We start from the raw sequence: 22,061 nt of genomic DNA on the forward strand, positions 1-22,061 counted from the left end.
CATTGAAAAAGGATGTTCTATGTAGTACGAATGTGTAGTATGAATGAATTCGAACGTACTATATCCGCCATGTTGTTACTGTCACATGACCTACCAGTGTCAGTTATGTCCCTTCAACTCCATTCACAAATCCTCTCCCGTGGCCTCATGGGATAGTAAAGTGTCCATTGTACGCACACTTCAGAATCTCGCTGGAAGTAGTTAGTCATTCGGGTACTTTTCGCTTACTGTTTTTCGAATACTATGAATTCGGACATACTACTCTGTTTGCATGCTGTTTTTCACTTACTATATAGTAGAGAAGTATTCGATTTCAGACGCATCGATAGTCAAGTTGAGTCCCAAATGACACAATATAGACTATGTACTTACTTATGCACTATGTACACAACCATGTAGTTGAAGTTGGTGATGTTCTTAACGGAAAGACGAACGAAAAAAAAAAAAGGTTTTTATGAGGTAATTTTGTTATCGTAGTCTAATAGTCGTAGTCCCCCTCCACTATGTAATTAAAGCTGTGACATTTGAGTGCATGAAGTGTCCAACATTCCACACTTCATTGTGAACATACTAATCACACTATTAATACTACAAACGTCATAGAATAGTGCATAAGTCTCCCTACGCTCTCAAACTACTTAATTTAAGTTTATTGCAAAATATGCATATTATCCATGCAAATATTTGCTGTCTCTACATAATGAGCATCTTTAAATCAATAGTTATATATTTATCCATTGTTTTTAATCATAACGTGATTATGGCATTCACAATGTTTCATGGGATTGTAGTTCTTTCCCTTATTTAGGCCATTAAATACACAGTTTTGAAACTCTTTTTTTTTTTTTGCTTTAAAATCAAATTTTGTGATTGTGTGAATCCCCTCATAGCTGGTTCACTTGCTTAATGGCTTATGACTCTACAAAGACTTTCTAAAAATCCCTGTGGGAAAAATGAATGGTGAAATACTTATGTAATCATGGCAGATATGGATTTTAAATGTTGTAAAAGTAATTTTTTGCCGTCTTTATTACTTAACAGGTGAGTAAGGTATTTTATTGAACAGATATATTGCCACATGTAACAGAGTTGACTGTAAATCATTATCAATTGTGAAGGGTAATTTCATTATGGTTGTTGTAGGGCTGTGCATGGAATTTATTTTCAAGGAAGTGCCATGTCTATTAATGGATATAGTAACAGCTAGTCATCTTAAGATCCTTTCCATCTAAACTGGTTATATCTCTTAAGCCTAGTGGTGAAGGCTTTATGAGCAGTGAGATATCTATATTCATCTGCACAGTCACGCAGAGCCAAAGCACAGCCAAAACAATGTTCTTCTGCAAAATGCATGCAGTCTAGTTATTTAACCACTAGAGGTCCAAAAGTTACATGTACCTTAAACTGGTTATTTGTATTTTTTTTTTATAGGTATAAAGGATGTTTACGAGCGGTTTAATTCATAAAATTAATTAAAACTAAGCCAGTCATTATTCCAAAATAACATATTCGATCACATAATTGAACAAAACTGGAAAGGTATTCAGGGCATAAAACAACCACAGTTCTCATTCAGATGTTTATTCCTCCATATGTAATGTTTTACTTATAACACTTTTAATCCTCTATTTTCTAACTCATATAAACTGCACAAGGCATGTTGAAGAAATGAGGTGCAGAAGTTTTCACATTCCTCTGGTCTGATATGACATCCCACCACACCCATTGTACAATCACAAAGGAAGCAGGCCAGCAGAAATAGTTCACAACAGTACACAATGCGCCAATCTCTGCTCAGATCAGCTCAAACTTACAGTACAACACACAGGGGCGAGCATAAAGTGGCAGAGAAGATTCTCTGCTGGTGTGTAATTTCTTCACTAGCATGCATTTCTTTCAGTTGCTATACTATAGGGAGAGAATGGGTTGCATAGTTACCAAGAATGAATCATTTCACTCTAGTATTGTCCTGTCAAGAGACTTATTGGGTGTTTCCTTATTCACCCTCTCATACAGATGCGACCCCATTGCATACTTTAAAGAACTTAAAGGCTTTAAATGAACAAAACTGAGCCATACTGCAACATTGGCTTTCCAAAGAAATGTATACAGCAAGGTTCCTGAGAATCTGGGCCTGTCTGTCTGAGTGTAATAGTGTTTTTGAATGAGTTAGCTAAGGAATCAGATGACTCTAAAGAGCACAGAAAACTGCAAGACAGAGGGAAATCTGTTTGTGAATGTCTTCCCTCTCTTTATGGTAGAACTATGCTGCTTATTTACAGAAACAATTCACACAAATTGATAGAATGATGACAGAAATGAATTTTCATTTTCAGCTCAACTGTTCCTTAACTAGTAATGGTGAGTGTGCATGTTTTTTTAGCCTGTGTGACTAGGTGAACATTTGGCTAGCCTGCTGTGTGACTCTGATGAAGGTCGTCCTGCGGCTCAGTTCTTTGAGTTTGGCAGCTCCTACATATGTGCATGTGGACCGCAAACCACCCAAGATGTCCCTGATGGTGTTTTCCACGTCACCTTTGTAGGGCACCTGGACCGTCCTGCCCTCTGATGCCCTTGAAATCACATAAATAGATGTACATAAGATGACCTGCAATATCACAGTTATTTGTGCCACACATCTTTTGAAGGGTTAGTTCACCCAAAAATTTAAATTATCCCATGAGTTACTCACCCTCAAGCCATCTTAGGTGTATAAACACAGTCGGAGATATATTTAAAAAATATCCTAGCTCTTCCAAGCTTTATAATGTACTGAAGAGGATTAGGGCCAAGCAATAATAAAAAAATAAAACCATCTCGAAATTAAAGTTGTTAAATTTCGAGAAAAAAGTCGATATAAAATGTTGAGAATAAACTCATTAAATTTCGAGAAAAAAGTCGAGATAAAATGTTGAGAATAAACTCATTAAATTACGAGAAAAAAGTCGAGATAAAATGTTGAGAATAAACTCATTAAATTACGAGAAAAAAGTCGAGATAAAATGTTGAGAATAAACTCGTTAAATTACGAGAAAAAAAATTAAATTTCGAGAAAAAAGTCGAGATAAAATGTTGAGAATAAACTCGTTAAATTACGAGAAAAAACTAATTAAATTTCGAGAAAAAATGTTGAGAATAAACTCGTTAAATTTCGAGAAAAAAGTCGAGATAAAATGTTGAGAATAAACTCATTAAATTACGAGAAAAAAACGTGTTAAATTTCGAGAAAAAAGTCGAGATAAAATGTTGAGAATAAACTTGTTAAATTTCGAGAAAAAAGTCGAGATAAAATGTTGAGAATAAACTCGTTAAATTACGAGAAAAAACTAATTAAATTTCGAGAAAAAATGTTGAGAATAAACTCGTTAAATTTCGATAAAAAAGTCGAGATAAAATGTTGAGAATAAACTCGTTAAATTACGAGAAAAAACGAATTAAATTTCGAGAAAAAATTTTGAGAATAAACTCGTTAAATTTCGAGAAAAAGTCGAGATAAAATGTTGAGAATAAACTCATTAAATTACGAGAAAAAACTCGTTAAATTTCGAGAAAAAAGTCGAGATAAAATGTTGAGAATAAACTCATTAAATTACGAGAATAAACTCGTTAAATTACGAGAAAAAACCTCGTTAAATTTCGAGAAAAAAGTTGAGATAAAATGTTGAGAATAAAGTCATTAAATTACGAGAAAAAAGTCGCTAAATTACGAGAACAAATTCGTTAAATTATGAGAAAAAACTCATTAAATTATGACTTTATTCTCAACATTTTATCTCAACTTTTTTCTCGAAATTTAACGAGTTTTTTCTCATAATTTAACGAGTTTTTTCTCATAATTTAACGAATTTGTTCTCGTAATTTAACGACTTTTTTCTCGTAATTTAATGACTTTATTCTCAACATTTTATCTCGACTTTTTTCTCGAAATTTAACAACTTTAATCTCGAGATGGTTTTAATTTTTTATTATTGCTTGGCCCTAATCCTCTTCCCTAATAATGGTAGTGAATAGGGGGCGTGATTTTGAAGCCCAAAAAATGCATCCATCCATCATAAAAATAATCCATACGACTCCAGAGGGTTAATAAATACCTTCTGAAGCTAAATGAAAAATTTTGTAAGAAAAATATCATTTTTAAAACTATTAACTATAATAACTAGCTTCCAGAAGACATACGCATCGATTTGCTTATGATACTCCTACGTCATACATCGCGTCAGGGGTTACTCTTGTGGCGCAAGTCGACTTGCACAGTATGCGTACGGTCAGCTGCTGGAAGCATGTATTTTAGTTTATAAAGTTTTAAATATAGATATTTTTCTTACAAAAACCCATTGTTTCGCTTCAGAAAGCCTTTATTAACCCCCTGGGCCCAGATCCGGCCCACATCTGATACATGTGGATTACACACGTACCGGATCTGGGCCGACATCATGTTGTTGTCAGGGGAGCCATATGGATTATTTTTATGGAAGGATGGATGGATGCATTTTTTTGGGCTAGGAAGCTAGGAAGAGCCAGGATATTTTTAAATCTCCAATTGTGTTCATCTGAAAGAAGATAGTCGTGTATATATACCTAGGATGGCTTGAGGGTGAGTAAATCATGGGATAATTTTCATTTTTGGGTGAACTATCCCTTTAACAAACACACTTAAACCCCAAAATGAATAGCCATAAATATGCCCTATACTCTGTGCCTCACCTGTACTCTGCTACTCCTCCGACATACTTCTTCATGGCCGTGTCCGAACTCATCCCGTAGAACAGCTTGAACTTCTTGCCCTCTTTCTCAATGATTTCACCCGCACATTGATCGTGTCCTGCTAACATTCCTCCCAGCATGACAAAATCTGCTCCAGCACCTAATGTAAATTTATTATTAGACAGATTAAAGACCCATTCACACCAAGAACAATAACTATAAAGAAAGCTATAACAATAATATTAGCACCCACACAACGCACAATAACATTCTGCCGCTTTAAATGCTCGAGCTCTGTATAGTAAGATGGATTCTGATTGGCTTTCAGTGTTTTTATCATTAAACAACTAGGGGAAAATTCATTGTGAAACTGACTCCAACATATATAGTTGTGGTGTGGACTCTGCTATTCTTTTATATGTAGAATGATTTTTAAAACTATATCATTATCGTCCTTGATGTGAATAAGAATTAAAGGCTTTATATGGCAACAACACATAAAAGTACAAAAGCAGTAAAATTATGTTCTTATTGTTTGGTGTTAGAAACATGAAACCACTCATCACTGCTCACCAAAAGCTTTGGCAACATCCCCAGGGCAACTGCAGCCTCCATCCTAGAGGAAAAAGAAAGCTTTACTACATACTCCTATAGCACAGTTGCAAAGAATTCCTATAGACTTTAGTCAGGTGAGACGCCATATTAAATTTATCGCAGATGAAAGCGAGGCTTTGAGGGAGAGACTTGCAGTCTTTACAATGGCATGCACTGTATAAAGGTCATAGATCACTTAATTTTGTCAACTCGCAACTTTCAACAGGCACTTTTAACAGCCTCACTTTCCTGTCAAAAACTAAATATGGCACTACTTTGACTAAGGTCTATAGCTCAAATTGGAAAAGTGTGGCACTTTAATGTTTCATTAAAGGAAGAAACTACCTGAAAAGTGTTCTTGTTTAAAATAAAATTAATTGTAATAGAGTGCTGCATGGATATGGAAGCTTGTTTCCACCACTGAATAAAAAATAAAAACGTTTTATCTCACAATTCTGACTTTTTTCTTCAGAATTGCAAGATAAACTCTTAATTGCGAGTTATAAAGTCTGAATTGTGAGAATTGCGTGATATAAACTATTGCGAGGGAAAAAAACAATTCGCAATTGCGAATTTATATCTTGCAAATTTGAGAAAAATTGAGCTAAAAAGTCACAATCTGTGGCGGAAACAAGCTTGCATACATGGATGACATATTTTTAGGCCAAAACCCAGAAACAAGTTCACATTTTAACACTTCTGCTTCTATCATCATGAAGTCAATTGTTTTTTTAAAATGGGTTTTTAGTTAAATTCCTGAGGTAAGGTCTGTGGTTAACACAAGCCCAAGGTATTTTTACATTTTATTCTTCAACAAAAAATACATAATTGATAGCCCCTTGTGATTTTTAAAAAAAGATTTTACTTGTTTTAAAAAATGCGGTTGCTAACAAGACTAAATGAGGCCACATGGTACGACTACAGAGGTTGTCAGGGACATTAAACATAAGTAGTTTGCTTTTACGGTAATAAAAACTGAAAGAGTTGTCGGAAGTGATGGTGTTGCTGGTTTGTTCATAGTCTATATTTAGCTTTTTACTTCTGCAAATTGTATTTAGGCTTCAAAATTCATTAAAGCTGTGTTCATTTGTGAAGATCATGATTAACAAAAGGTCTAATGAATCAAACTTTTGCTGATAGCAGAGTTTATTTTCTGCAATAATCCAAAAGCCAATAGAAAAGTCCTATTGGGTTTTTGTGAGGGAACCAGGGTGATGCCAACTTCTAGGTTGGCCTACAAAAATATGATAACACTAAAAGATAACACACAAAAAGGAGCACATGTTGTTTGGTGTCATTGAGCTTTTCTATAATGGGACACAAAAAAACTGACATGGTAGAGAAACACTGGAATAGAATTGAGGATGCTGCCCTCTTGTGGTAATGTGATGTCAATTGTATATGGGTTCCCATCTGTCAATCTATGCATTGCATTAAAGGATGGCTTCATGCTAAAGATGATAGCCATTTAAAGAGACTCACAGATATTATGTGTCCTTTCAGTCCATGGGCCGAGTCAGCACACTCAATAACAGCGCTCAGTTGAGGATAACCCACACCGGTCTTAATGCGTGTGGTGCACACAGAACCTGAAGATCACAGTGTAGCCAAACATCATTAACATGAGAATTTAATAAGAAGGATGATTATCTATTACAGGGTTGGGTAATCTAATCTGATACCTGGCCCAATGCCCACTTTTATGATATCAGCTCCAGACAGAATAAGTTCCTCCACCATCTCTCCTGTCACCACATTTCCTGCCTAAATGATCAAGATCATTGTGTTATATGACATTTGCAGTTCAGCAAAATGTATGCTGTTTAACAAAATGTATGCTTATATGATGCTTGTAATATTATGTTTGGGCAAAAAAATCTCACCATGATGGTGTGCTTAGGAAACTTTTCCCGAACTCTTTTTACAAACTCTACAAAGTGTTCTGAGTAGCCATTGGCCACGTCCAGGCAGATGTACTGGATGAGAGGAATGGCCTCCAGGATGCTGGACAGTTTCTCTAGATCCGCCACTCCACTGCCTGAGCTGGCCGCCACATGCTGAGGATGAGACGGTAGATTGATTTACTGCAAAAACTTTGTGGTGGAATAAGGAATAAAAAGTCTTGAAAGCTAAATGTGCTAAAAGTTACACGTGTGTTAGTATGGAAGCTCGTTTCCGCCACGGAATAATAATAAAAAAAAAGATAATTTCGACTTTTTTTTATCTATATATAAACGCGCAATTGTGAGTTAGGCCGAGTTTATATCTCGCAATACTGACATTATAACACGCAGTTGTGACTTTATCAGGCAATTTTGAGGGAAAAAAGTCAGAATTTTGAGTTTATATCACAATTCTGAGGGGGAAAAAGTAGAATTGCGAGGGGAAAGTCAGAATTGTGAGATAAAAAGTCACAATTATTTATTTTATTTTATTTTTTAATTCCGTGGCGGAAAAATGTGTTAGTCTGTTGGGGTTATATAGCCTACAGATTTAAAGGATTAGTTCACTTTCAAATTAAAATTTCCTGATAATTTACTCACCCCCATGTCATCCAAGATGTTCATGTCCTTCTCCCTTCAGTCGAAAAGAAATTAAGGTTTTTGATGAGAACATTGCGGTCTTATCTAGAGAAACCATCACTTATTTTCTAAAAAAAAAATGAAAAATTATATACGTTTTAACCATAAATGCTCATCTTGAACTAGCTCTCTTCTTCTTCTCTATTAGAATTCCGGCAGTGTAGACACTGCTAAGTGTATTACTGCCCTCCACAGGTTAAAGTTTGAACTAATTGTTATATACTTGCACTAGAATATTGTATATGACAATTTAGTTCTAACTTTGACCTGAGGAGGGCAGTAATACACTTAGCAGTGTCTACACTGCTGGAATTCAAATAGAGAAGAAGAAGAGAGCTAGAAAATGAGCAATGGTTTCTCTAGATAAGACTCTTATTCCTCGTCTGGGATCGTGTAGAACGTTTTGAAGTAATTTTGACTTTCAACCGTTTGGGCTCCATTGAAGTCCACTATATGGAGAAAAATCCTGGAATGTTTTCATCAAAAACCTTAATTTCTTTTCGATTGAAGAAAGAAAGACATGAACATCTTGAATGACATGGGGGTGAGTAAATTATCAGGAAATTTTCATTTGAAAGTGAACTAATCCTTTAAGTTGGCTATTCTGTGTCTGCTAGGCAGTTGATTGGGTGTTGCTCGATTGTTGTGGCTAGTTTCTTGTTTCTTTTTTTCTAGTGAACATTTATAAAAGCTCATTAAATGCCCTAATTGAACTAAGGCCTAATCCTGACTCAGGCTAAGCCCTGTCTGTGAAACTGGGCCTATACCTTTTATATAATTAATCATGGTTTTACTACAAATAAAATCAAAAGACCATGGTTATTGTAGTTAAATCGTGGTACCCACAAATTAACTGTGGTTTTGCAACACCAACCATAGTTTAACCACGGTATTTGAAGTATGGTACTGAACTGAACTGTGGTAACCAATCCTCCAAAAAAACATGGTTACACTTTTACTATATTAAAACCATGGTTAATTTTCCTAACTGCTTTTGATTAAGCAAGGCAAGAAAGTATTTGTTGTCCATTGACCTCAAGGCACTCTGGATGACTGGCAGCAAAAGTCTTCCACTCCTCCAGGGAGTAGTGCTTCTGGATGGCTGTGAAGAGAGTGTGCTGAAAGACAGAGCAGAAACATGTCTGAGAGGCCAGCAAGTGTCTGGCTCTGAGACAGACAGAAAAATAAGAGCCTCTTGATCCCAGTGCATGGAAACAGGACACAGCTAATTATGTTTCACTGAGATCTTGATCATCACAGAGATAAAACCTAGTAAAACAAGACTTTTCCTGGGTTATATTTCAGACGCAGGTGCTGTGTTTCTTCAGTTAGTGTGCTTTGTTTAAAGAAGCACTCACCTTGCTGAGCACCTGTGCCATCTCAAAAGTGCCGGTGGTGTCCATGTTAGCAGCGATGATTGGGATGCCATTGTATGTCTTCTTTGAGTTCCGGAATGTGAAGGTCCTCTGCAGGTCAACCTTCAAGAACAAAAAATAAAGAGGAAATTACTTTTCAAACATACAAACGGTACATTTGACAGTCTGAAGAGCCTCGTTTTAATGGATAAGGCCATAATCAACACCAAACATCCTGTGTTCCTAACCTATTCTCCTGTCCCTGTAACCCATCCAAGCATGCACTCACATATATTATAACTGAAAGATATTTAGATCCATCTAACTGTCACATATCCATTGTAACAAGTGAACTGGAGTCATTCTCCATGTCTAGTGGATGTTAAATGCAGTGTTCAGTGTGCAGTAGAGCTTTCTCTGAATAAAATAAGGAGTGTAACAAAGACTGTTCTAGTTTGAGATTTGAATCATAACATACAGTATATTGATATATTAAACAACTATATATATTTTGCATCCATTTTCTGATTAAGCTCCATAACCTGGTTAAAACCTGATTCTGAAAAATATGTTTACATGCTCCACAGCCATTGGATTATTCCTGTATATGTAGTCAGCATGTTCAGAATAATACGGAAGAGGATTAGGGCCAAGCAATAATAAAAAATTAAAACCATCTCGAGATTAAAGTTGTTAAATTTCGAGAAAAAACTCATTAATACGGAAGAGGATTAGGGCCAAGCAATAATAAAAAAATAAAACCATCTTGAGATTGAAGTTGTTAAATTTCGAGAAAAAACTCGTTAAATTTCAAGAAAAAAGTTGAAATAAAATGTTGAGAATAAACTCGTTAAATTACGAGAAAAAAACTCGTTCAATTTCGAGAAAAAGTCGAGATAAAATGTTGAGAATAAACTCGTTAAATTACGAGAAAAAAACTCATTAAATTTCGAGGAAAAAGTCGAGATAAAATATTGAGAATAAACTCATTAAATTATGACTTTATTCTCATAATAATATTTTATCTCGACTTTTTTCTCGAAATTTAACAAGTTTTTTCTCATAATTTAACGAATTTGTTTCGTAATTTAACGACTTTTTTCTCATAATTTAATGACTTTATTCTAAACATTTTATCTCGACTTTTTTCTCGAAATTTAACGACATTTTTCTCGTAATTTATTGAGTTTATTCTCAACATTTAATTACGACTTTTTTCTCGAAATTTAACCAATTTTTTTATTGAAATTTAACAACTTTAATCTTGAGATGGTTTTATTTTTTTATTATTGCTTGGCCCTAATCCTCTTCCATAGGTATAAAGACATGCACATTCAATGGATATTATTTTTTTCCCAACCAATAACATTTTTGGTATTTTTAAGCATCTGATAACCGATATGCAGAACCAATAACCAGAAGATTTGTAATTATGGCTTTAATTCTGCTGTTGCCATTATATCTGCTCTTTTGTTAAAACAATAGCTTGATATAATTGTCTGTATATAATACACCCAGATTTACCTTTGTTTGCACAAGATCAGATAAATATTAATGTTCAGTGGATATTCTGAATAAGGTGTTATATGACCCAAAATTCAGAAGAATTGTATTAGATTAGATTATTCATATTCCAGCTGTATTATTAAAAAGAAATAATGATACAGGTAAATATGTTTACTTGACATTTACATTTACTTGTTTTTTTTTTTGTGTGTTTTGAAAGAAGTATTGTTACTGTTTGTGCGTTAACATGCATATACGCCAATGCTTGAGATTGCTCAACTCTGATTGACAAGATGTATCTATGCACTTGTTATTATACTATTATTATTATTATTATTGCAATTTCACTTAAAAAAAAAAAAAAGAATTTGATGGGTCACAGAATTCAATGTAACTAGGGGAACTAAAATATTTAGGTGTTTATAATGTTTGTAAAAGTTTTTTATTGTATTTTTATTGTATTTATTATGGTATTTTACATTAATTCTGAATGTAATAATAAAATGTGACTTATACACCAATGCAACTTTTTTTTATTATTATTTTCCCCCTCAACAATGCAATTTTGACCTGGTGTGACTTATAGTCAGGTGCAACTTACATTCTGGAAAATATGGTAGATTTTAAAATATATTAAAATAAAAAAACAGTTAATCTAAATTGTAATAATATCTCTCAAAATTACTGTTTTTACTGTATTTTTGATCAAATAAATGAAGCTTTGGTGAGTGTGAGAAGCTTCTTTATCAAACATAAATTCTTACCAACTCCAAACTTTTTATCGGTAGTATAATCATAATATGGCCAAATTCTGATTAATATCATCATTCACAACTGAGACATTGTGGTGCACTTTAAAGGATTAGTTCACTTTAGAATTAAAATTTCCTGATAATTTACTCACCCCCATCCAAGATGTTTCTTTCTTCAGTCGAAAAGAAATTAAGGTTTTTGAGGAAAACATTCCAGGATTTTTCTCTGTATAGTGGACTTCACTGAGGTACAACGGGTTGAAGGTCCAAATGCAGCTTCAAAGGGCTCTACACGATCCCAGCAGAGTAATAAGGGTCTTATCTAGCGAAACAATCGGTCATTTTCTAAAAAAAATAAAAATGTATACACTTTTTAACCACAAATGCTCGTCTTTCACTGCTCTGTGATGCACCACGCATTTCGTAATCATGTTGGAAAGGTGGCGGAAGTACTGATCCAGTGTCTACAAAGTGAAAGTACAAAGACTAAGTGAAACGCCCTTTACAAAAAAAGGTAAAACAATGATGTCGGATGATTCTGAAGTTTTTTGCCCTACTGCGGTACTTCCGTGACCTCTCCAACGTGATTTCGTAATGTGTGGCGCATTGCAGAGCAGTGCAAGATGTTTTTTTTTAGATGTATTTTTTATTTTTAGGAAATGACCGATTGTTTTGCTAGGTAAGACCCTTATTCCTCATCTGGGATCATGTAGAGCCCTTTGAAGCTGCATCGAAACTGCAATTTGGACCTTAAACCTTCACTATATCCTTAGAAAATACCACTAAAAATCCTAGAATGTTTTCCCCTTTCGACTGAAGAAAGAAAGGCATAAACATCTTGGATGACATGAGGGTGAGTAAATTATCAGGAAATTTTAATTCTGAAGTGAACCAATCCTTTAAGTGAATTTGTGCTGAATCATTTCTCTGTTTGTTTGAGAAAAAAAAATATTGCAACATGATATGCACAGAAGCTTTCTCTCTCTCACATACACACACACACATGCTCAGACGTTCTCAGGTTCCCCGAATCAGTTCCCAGCCATTTCCAGTTCCAGTAACTGCTGCAGTCACATCAGTCACACTACACTGCCCTCTGAATAATCATCCTGCTGCTATTTACTTGTGCTGTGGGGAACAAATTCACCATTCTCCTGTTTGAAGAGACATATCCCAGAAATTACAGTCATAAGATTTGGATTCTATTGCTTATTGTTGATGTCTGAGGCAAGGTCAGTGATTGATTACTGCAGGTTATAAAGAGGCCCTCAGCTGCTGTTCTATTGCAATAAGCCTGTATATCATCACAGCCACTGTTATTGGCCGTTCACTGACAGCCATCAGATTAGCCAGCCGCAGAGAGATCTGACCGGCACTTTACGTCATCCTGCAGTGAAAATCTCCTCCTAATTCGTCAGCCAGGACCCCAACAGGAAAAAATGAACAGAATATACAGTAGATGATCAATGATGTAAACCTGACAGATTAGCATGTACATATTGAAAGCAGCTAACTAAGAAAGCTACACGTTAACTGGAACAAAAGGATGTCTGGGTGAAATATGAAAGAAATACAAGCAAGCAAACCTCATCACAGTGAAGCAAAGGTTTTTATCAGCCAAATGTCTGAAATAGGGCACTTCATATGTATAGATGATCATGTAAGAGTATGTTTTGACCCCATTATGTGTTGTTGGGTGACCAAGAGTAACACCACAGTGGAATCTGCCTCTATTGACATGTAGGCATGCCTCAGGCCTATTTTTAAACATGTTTTCAAAGCACTAGCTCTCAGGTTGCTGTTCCTTAGCCTGGTCAGTCGACCCTTAAAACCACTGGACTTGTTTCAAGACACATCAACGCCACAAAATAAAGAGAAGCCAACACTACAGGAGCACTGTCTGCTGATCAAGCTTGATAAAGCACCACTGGTTGAAGCTTAAACATGGGCCCCATAAAGACCAACTTCGTCAAGGTCATCCTAATTTTCACTTTCATTCATTGCCACTCCCAACCATACATGCTGCTCCCTTGGTACTTAGTTTAAACGAGTCTTTCGGGTATAACATGACAAGGCAGTGGCACAGATTTCTTTTCAACAGAGACAGCAAGCAGATGTTCTTACCTCAGACCTGCTTTTCAGACTGCTCCTCTTTGGTCTGAAAAGGACATCTTTGAAGTCCAGTTTGAGGTCAACATCCACCCGGGGCATAGTGACAGGCCTGAGAGCGGATGAGAATCTCCTGAGACGGGCTGGTGCAGTCAGTGGTCCAGAGCTCCAGGCACCAAACCCGAACCTGCAGAAGAGCAGCGTATTTATAGTGGAGAAAGGGCCGTCACTGCCCAGGCCCCCATGGCTTTATTTGGCAAGGCCTGTACGTTCTCTCCTTCCCTCTCTCTCTCCTCTCTCCACTTCCCCCCTCCGCCTGCATTCAGTCTGGAGTGGCAGCAGCAGTAGCAGTGATGTGTTTCCTATGTGGCTGCCTGGCACACATAAACACACACACACACACACACACAAGCGCAGTCACTGCAGCTCAGCTCAGCACTGCAGTATGTGCACAGACCTCCTGCTGTCCAGCAGAGGTATTGCTCCTCTGAATCAATTAGTGATCTCATGGGAAATGAGAGAGAGGGAGGGATGTTGAGGAAGGACATGAAATACAGTGAAATGTCCTTCAGTTTTTGATGTCGTCTAATACAGAAAGTGATGGGCAAGTTGAAGATTGCTGCTGTAGCCCACATGGACTGTTTTTGGCATTTCATTATTTTTAGTATGTATTTAATATCATTATTCAGTGCCTTTTGTTTGTTACTGCAAGCTGCGCTGCCAACCAGGTACATTTTATTACACTATATACATGCATACAGCTACCTACTGACTGAAAAAAAGCTCTACTTGACATTGTTGAGTTTGGGTTATTTTCTTACTGACTTTGCTTACACAGGGTGTAACCATTTCCAAAAATGTTTTGGATAATCTTTGTACAAACCCGATTCCAAAAAAGTTGGGACACTGTACAAATTGTGAATAAAAAAAGGAATGCAATAATTTACAAATCTCATAAACTTCTATTTTATTCACAATAGAATATAGATAACATATCAAATGTTGAAAGTGAGACATTTTGAAATGTCATGCCAAATATTGGCTCATTTTGGATTTCATGAGAGCTACACATTCCAAAAAAGTTGGGAAAGGTAGCAATAAGAGGCCGGAAAAGTTAAATGTACATATAAGGAACAGCTGGAAGACCAGTTTGCAACTTATTAGGTCAATTGGCAACATGATTGGGTATAAAAAGAGCCTCTCAGAGTGGCAGTGTCTCTCAGAAGTCAAGATGGGCAGAGGATCACCAATTCCCCCAATGCTGCGGCGAAAAATAGTGGAGCAATATCAGAAAGGAGTTTCTCAGAGAAAAATTGCAAAGAGTTTGAAGTTATCATCATCTACGGTGCATAATATCATCCAAAGATTCAGAGAATCTGGAACAATCTCTGTGCGTAAGGGTCAAGGCTGGAAAACCATACTGGATGCTCGTGATCTTCGGGCCCTTAGACGGCACTGCATCACATGGAAAAGACAACATGGGCTCAGGAATACTTCAAGAAAACATTGTCGGTGAACACAATCCACCGTGCCATTCGCCGTTACACATCTGGAAAGGCACCATCAATGCTGAAAGGTATATCCAAGTTCTAGAACAACATATGCTCCCATCCAGACGTCGTTTCTTTCAGGGAAGACCTTGCATTTTCCAACATGACAATGCCAGACCACATACTGCATCAATTACAACATCATGGCTGCGTAGAAGAAGGATCCGGGTACTGAAATGGCAAGCCTGCAGTCCAGATCTTTCACCCGTAGAAAACATTTGGCGCATCATAAAGAGGAAGATGCGACAAAGAAGACCTAAGACAGTTGAGCAACTAGAAGCCTGTATTAGACAAGAATGGGACAACATTCCTATTCCTAAACTTGAGCAACTTGTCTCCTCAGTCCCGAGACTTTGCAGACTGTTATAAAAAGAGGGGATGCCACACAGTGGTAAACATTGCCTTGTCCCAACTTTTTTGAGATGTGTTGATTCCATGAAATTTTAAATCAACTTATTTTTCCCTTAAAATGATACATTTTCTCAGTTTAAACATTTGATATGTCATCTATGTTGTATTCTGAATAAAATATTGAAATTTGAAACTTCCACATCATTGCATTCTGTTTTTATTCACAATTTGTACAGTGTCCCAACTTTTGGAATTGGGTTTGTAGTTTTTTGGGCTTTAACGTTACACCTGTGGTGTTCCCGGTCAAAAATGGCCGGCCTACAAAAAATATCTTGTAAATTTCTTATGCTTTATCACCAAATATTAGATTCAATCTTTTTGTCAACTTGTTTTCTTTCTATTAGGACAGCTTTTGTATTATTATTTTTTTTTAAACTCATTGATCATGGCCTCATAGATCTGAGTTTCTAAATGCACCTGGTTTTGAGTGAAAAAATAAGTATTTGTGGATAATTTTGTCAATATTCAATAAAATTTGAGGGGAAATATAGTTTATCACACTAGTGTGCTTTAATGTTTAACCAGGAAGTTTGTTTTGTACAAAATGGCACAAATTCACACTTGAAGTGTTCCTGGTCAAAAATATCAGGCCTACAAAAACAATAGCTTATAAATCTCTCGTTATGCTATGGATTCAATCTCAAATTTTGTCAAATTGTTTTCTTTTAATTAGAACAGGTTTTGTATTTCTTTTTGAAACCGACTGATCGTAGGCCTCATTGATCTGAGCTTATGTTGGTCCATTGAAAATGATTGGGGGAGATTGAAAATAAGAGAAACATTTAGTGTTCATGTTCACGTGTGCTTGCAAAGATAAAGGCCTCAGAACTGTGCATGCACATTCGCGCTACCACACATACGCACACACAGTTCATGTACACAAACAAACTTTTTTGAGTATTACAGCATTTCTTTTTCACAGAGATTAACTTTATCCTTAGATCAATGAGGCCTACGATTCATTAGTTCCAAAAAGAAATACAAAATCTGTCCTAATTGAAAGAAATGTATCAGTGTATCATTAAGTTATATATAATATTTAAGTTAAGTTTGCTTTTTTTAAAAAATAGTAAAATAACTAACTTCAGCTGAAATTAAATTTCAATTTTAACCATGTGTTCCTAGGAATATAACGTGATGATAAACCATTAAATGCAATGATAAAAATGGTCATTTTATTTGAGCAATCAAATAACTCTACAATAAAAAACTTGATTTATACAAAACTTTATTAAAAGAAATGCATTACAAAAACCAGGCATGTGGACAAAAAAAGGAAATATATTAATATTGCAATAATATTGTACTGTAAAATAAAATGAATATTTAATTTTACAGAACAGTACAATTACAATACTAATATTTATAGCTTTGTTGGTTTCTTTACTTTCAAAAGATAAACCACAAAGCTTTTCTTTAGGCAGAAACCCACAGTAGTGCTTCTCTTTTGTTGACAACAGATTTATAAACGATTCTCATTATAAATCCACAAAGATGGTTGTTGCATGTTTTCAAATGCACAGCACTTGCAGACATGGAGTTCATGTGGAGCAGTATTTACTGCGAAACAAGTCGCTTCACTCTGAAACATTGAGTAGTACATCAGACTACATATTTATATAAATTAATCAAAGTCTTTTAGATTTGATAAATCACACCAACAGGTGAGTAACAGTTTCATACAGTATACTTGCTATTGACAATTTGTACTCTCACTTAGCGCTGGCTGTAATAAATGTATTTGAAAATTCAGCATTTTGCAGTTTGTTTAATAATCATGACCATTTTGCAGTTCACATGGGTCATACTTCTCAAGTAAGAAAATACAGAAATCTGTATAAATATATATATTTATACAACAACAACAAAAAAATCACATCCCTGCCATTTTCATTAAAATCTCCAGTGGTTTTAAAGGCTTTATGCCACCCCGTCCAGCTTGAGGGTCCAGGCTTGAGCGGGTGTGAAAGGCAGTTCAGGCATCTGCACAGTCAGTCCTGTTGATTGTAGAGGAGTCCATTTCAAAGGCTCAGGGTTCCCCAACAAAGTCACCTGAACAGAGTTGCAAAAGAAACAAAGATAATTTATTGATGTCTTAGCAAAAAATAACATTTTATTCCTAAATTCGAATGAATTCATAAATATTTACCACTGTGCTGCTGGAGGTTTTGGGCATCGAAAGCTTAAAGAAGTTTTGCATGGGATTGGCGGTGATGATCGCATATACAGTGCTGGTGTTTTTTGAAGTATACCTGGAATTAAAGGAAAATTTAAAACAGGCTGCGGCCCCTTTAAATTCTCGTGCTCCCCTCCCCCGGAGCTCACGCTTGCCTTAAACAGCATAAACAAAGTTCACACAGCTAATATAAACTCACTGTATGTCATTTCCATGTACTGAACTCTTGTTATTCAACTATGCCAAGGTAAATTCAATTTTTAATTCTACGGCACCTTTAAAGCTGTAAAACTTCACTCATTTTAACTACACTACAGGCTAACTAAGACTAAATTAAAACTCCAGAAACCGGCAGAGAAGGAAGCAAAACTACAGTTGAGGAATCCAGGCTGCTTATAAAAAGACCAAGTAGTCATCAAATCATTAATGACAATAAAATCATCATATGATTGGTAACATATCAACATTTCACTCTAGATTTAAACTATTTTACTAAATCCTACCCCTATCAGCTTGGCTCATGAATATTAATTTAATTCAGTGCAGTACTTATGATTGGTCATAATTTATGCAGTGGCCTCTAAATTTTAAATTATAATTTTCTCACATGGGTCCTCTTAAACTGATCAAGGTCTCTAGGTAACATTGCTTTCACAGCTGGAGCTTCTGAAAGTTTTTGTTTTCACAGTTTTGAACTGTGAGGCATAGAAAGATAAGAGGAAGTTAAAAAACCTCAACATACCAGACAAGAGAAGTAGCATTCTCCGCTTGAACTCTCCAAGGTTTAGTTGCATAGATGGCTTCACCGTTGATCTTCAGCCAGGCTCCAATTCCTCTGAGACGTTCCTCAAAGACAGGTGCGATCACGCCGTCTGCTGTGGGTCCCACATTCAACAGGTAATTCCCCCCTAAGGCCACGGTGTAGACCAGGTCCTGTGGTCACAACATATGAGAGGTTAAAACTTACTTGACTCATTAGACACCACATGAACTTTCATATACTTTTGTGTCCATATGTTTCATTCATATACATTATTTACACTGCAACACATCACACCTTTATGATTCTTGGTAGATCCATCAGTTCGCTTAGCTTCATATTTCGGCGATACCCCCATGATAATGTGTCCACTGACTGGCATTTCTCCCACTTGTGATTAGGCAGCTGTCCGGGAGTGAACTTGTCCGCACAGTTGTAATAACCTCCATGTTTGCAGTAACAGCCCGCCCCCCATCTGTCATTGGTCACCACCACATCCTGTAAGGAGCGCAATAATGCAGTCATTATGATCGGAATTACAATTTGACATATTAAAATAAAAATTACATGACAGGATGATCTCACTTTGACTGGACTGTCGTTGTAGAGCCAGGCGAGGAATTCTGTAGAGTTCCAATAAGTGTCAGGTGCTTCCCAGTCCCCATCTGACCAAATCAAGTCTGGCTTGTACCTGAGATGTTAAAAACATCAACTAAAATCATATACACAATGTAGGCTGTAGAGGTTGATCTTTACACAGACAAATACAACTGAACAGTCAGCCTTATGTCATAAACAATGTTTATGTGTCTTTGTTCTCCAGCCCGTACCATCACATGACTGATGCTGCAAAATTTACCTGTTGACCAAATTGGTGAGTTCTGGCAAAACTTTTTTTGCAACATACTCCTGGGTCTTGAAACCAGCTTGCTTGTCACTCAGGTAGATGGGATTGAACCATTCATACAGAGAGTTGTAGAGTCCATAATGCAGAGACCTAATACAACAAATTAAGCAGTTTTGGATAAAATTCATAAAAGAAAATGTTCTTAAAAAACTTTACTGAGATATCCACTTTATTTTTAACATAAGGGTAGTCAGTCACAACCACTTTTGATTTGAATGTGCAAGGCTTTGTGTGAGCCAAAGTTGTACAAGCAGTCTGTTATGCTACTTGATGTTGTAAACTGGTATTTAATATCATATTAATGTATCATTGTAATAATACACACACTGGTTTGCGGTGTAAATTGTTTTACCGTTTACTTCACTTTGTTATTATTCTAGTTATTTACCTAGATTGCAACTGTTGGGTTTCTTAAATAAAAATCCCATTCACTTTCTCAATAGAGGAATTGATTTTTATCGATAACTTATGACCTTTAAAGACAAACCTACTGTGAGCTACTATGAGGTTATTAATCGATGCTATATGCCTTTGTTGAAGCCATGTGCCATTATTATTTTAACTTGTTTTTTTAAATAATCACATTTAACAGTGGATTTATTGGAGAAAAACTACATTACCCATGATTCTGCAAGCGCCCGCCCACTCCCATGAAGCACTGCGTTCCTTACACAATATGCACTTAAACTACTTGAATATATATGCAATATATTTTGCAATAAACTTAAAATATATTGCATCATTATCTATAATCAAAATTTTTAAATCAATAGTTTTATATTCTTTGTTTTTAATTCAGATGTCATAGAGTGCCTCAGGGATGACGCATTTTTGTAGGCAAAACCCGGAAGCGAGTTAGCATTTTAGGGCTTCCGGTTCCAACACCGTAAAGTCTATGGGTTTTTGCTAAATCGCCTGAAATAAGGTCTGTGGTTAACAAAGCCTTCAAATATTTTCAAGTTTTGGTCTATGGCATAAAACACACCAGTTATAACCCGCTTGTGATTTTTTAAACCTTTACTGCGTCTTAAAAACGGCGGTTGCTAACAAATTAGACGTCATCATGATAAACAGGACATTTGGACATACACTTTTTCATGAGAAATGCTAAGTATTCATACACAGCACAGATCATAATCAGCGAACATGTTTTTAAATAACGTTGTTTTTTAAATACAGTTTAAAGAAGCTTGGTGGTGACGACGTTGATCCGCGACCATGGTGGTGTACTGTAGTCCGTTTATAGCCCACTGTTAGCTTTTTATATCTGACGACTTTATTTAGGCTTCAAAATGTATTTATGTTTTTTTTAACTTGTAAAGATTATCTTGACAGACAAAACGTGTAAGTGTCACAACCCTTTGTTAAACACAGAGCTTATTTTCTGCGATTTTCCAAAAGTCTATGGAAAAAAAATGCATAGGCTTTCAACCATAGACTGTAAAAAAAAGCTTTCAACCGAGGGAACCCGTGCGCCGCTAACTTCCGGGTTGGCCTACAAAAACGCGTCAATCTTGTAGTTGTCTTTTTGTCAGATTTTCAAATACTTTTTTGCTTCAAGTCAAAGTTTGTAATGTGATTCATGTCGTATATGGCTATTTTTTAAGATAGACTGGTTTAACAAATTTTTATTTTTTGTTACTTTTCTTTTCTATATATAATTTCTATATTCTATATTTATATAATTTCTATAAAGAACAGTAAAAGACATCTGTTGTTGAAAAAGATAATTTATTTAATAGTTAAATGACTGATTTTTCTTGTAAGATGTACGAGGTCTATCTACTAGATTATTATGCATATGTATGTTGTGTAATGGTTTTCCCCTAATGAAAATATTTGCAGGAAAAAGCTTATTTCCGCGTTGAAAGTATAATGTAGCATTTGTAACATTATCTCCGCAGACAAAGAAGCAAACACTACCTCTTTCTTACTGCCTCGCCTAAATCTCCAACAAGATCCCTGTGAGGTCCATTATCAACAGAATTCCAATTCCAGGAATTTGGCGACCCCCAATTTGTGAAGCCTTCGTGGTGTTTCGATGTGAGGACCACATATCTGAAAAGAATGAAAAACTAAATTATAAATACGTAAAACAAACACGGGGAGCATCACTGCCAAACGCATATCGCCTACTTTGCTCCTGAAGCTTCGAAGATATCAGCCCACTCATCAGGATCAAAAAACTGCGCGTGGAAATCAGGTGCGAAGTCCGTATAGCTGAATCCAGGGGGGTAGTTTTTGATCATGAACAGGATATATTTAATACTATGTGCGCCCTTCCAGTACCACCAGAACCACTCGCTGCCGAACGCGGGCACTGAAAACACCCCCCAATGAACGAAGATCCCGAACTTCACCTCGTCGTACCACTCAGGCAGAGGTCTGGAGTCCAGACTGGCCCAATCTGGTGTATATCGAGCCCCGACTGATGATGCGCATGACAGTAAACAAAGAAGCAGCGATATCTGACTCAGAGTCACTTGCATGATGATAACTTACAGACGCGAAGCTCGTGCACTGTGATCAGTAAAAGTGAACCTAATGCATGAATGTCAGCATGCACCGATTTCCGCACTAGATATTTCTGCCTACATAACTTATGATTCAACATAATGCAAATGCAGAAAACCAGTTTGTATTTCCTGGTTAATA

General features: G+C 36.1%; 2 protein-coding genes across 2 annotated transcripts; both read right to left on the minus strand.

The window, feature by feature from the left end:
- Positions 1-1,565: 1,565 nt before the first annotated feature.
- On the minus strand, positions 1,566-13,935 carry gmpr (guanosine monophosphate reductase). Its single transcript, XM_048201350.1, has 9 exons — positions 13,618-13,935; positions 9,239-9,358; positions 8,915-8,998; positions 7,182-7,355; positions 6,981-7,062; positions 6,781-6,887; positions 5,278-5,320; positions 4,705-4,864; positions 1,566-2,573 (listed from the first exon to the last, which is right to left on the minus strand). Exons 1-9 carry the CDS (start codon positions 13,702-13,704, stop codon positions 2,393-2,395), a joined length of 1,038 nt encoding a protein of 345 aa, XP_048057307.1. The 5' UTR covers positions 13,705-13,935; the 3' UTR covers positions 1,566-2,392.
- Positions 13,936-16,774: 2,839 nt separating this feature from the next.
- On the minus strand, positions 16,775-22,045 carry LOC125274856 (tissue alpha-L-fucosidase-like). The gene is made up of 8 exons (XM_048201351.1): positions 21,543-22,045; positions 21,330-21,464; positions 19,359-19,496; positions 19,085-19,190; positions 18,797-18,997; positions 18,482-18,672; positions 17,713-17,815; positions 16,775-17,615 (listed from the first exon to the last, which is right to left on the minus strand). The coding sequence occupies exons 1-8, from the start codon at positions 21,893-21,895 to the stop codon at positions 17,484-17,486; spliced, it is 1,359 nt and encodes a 452-aa protein (XP_048057308.1). The 5' UTR covers positions 21,896-22,045; the 3' UTR covers positions 16,775-17,483.
- Between the last annotated feature and the right edge of the window lie 16 nt (positions 22,046-22,061).

The sequence above is a fragment of the Megalobrama amblycephala genome, linkage group LG9 (assembly GCF_018812025.1).
Source record: "Megalobrama amblycephala isolate DHTTF-2021 linkage group LG9, ASM1881202v1, whole genome shotgun sequence".
Classification (NCBI taxonomy): Eukaryota; Metazoa; Chordata; class Actinopteri; order Cypriniformes; family Xenocyprididae; genus Megalobrama; species Megalobrama amblycephala.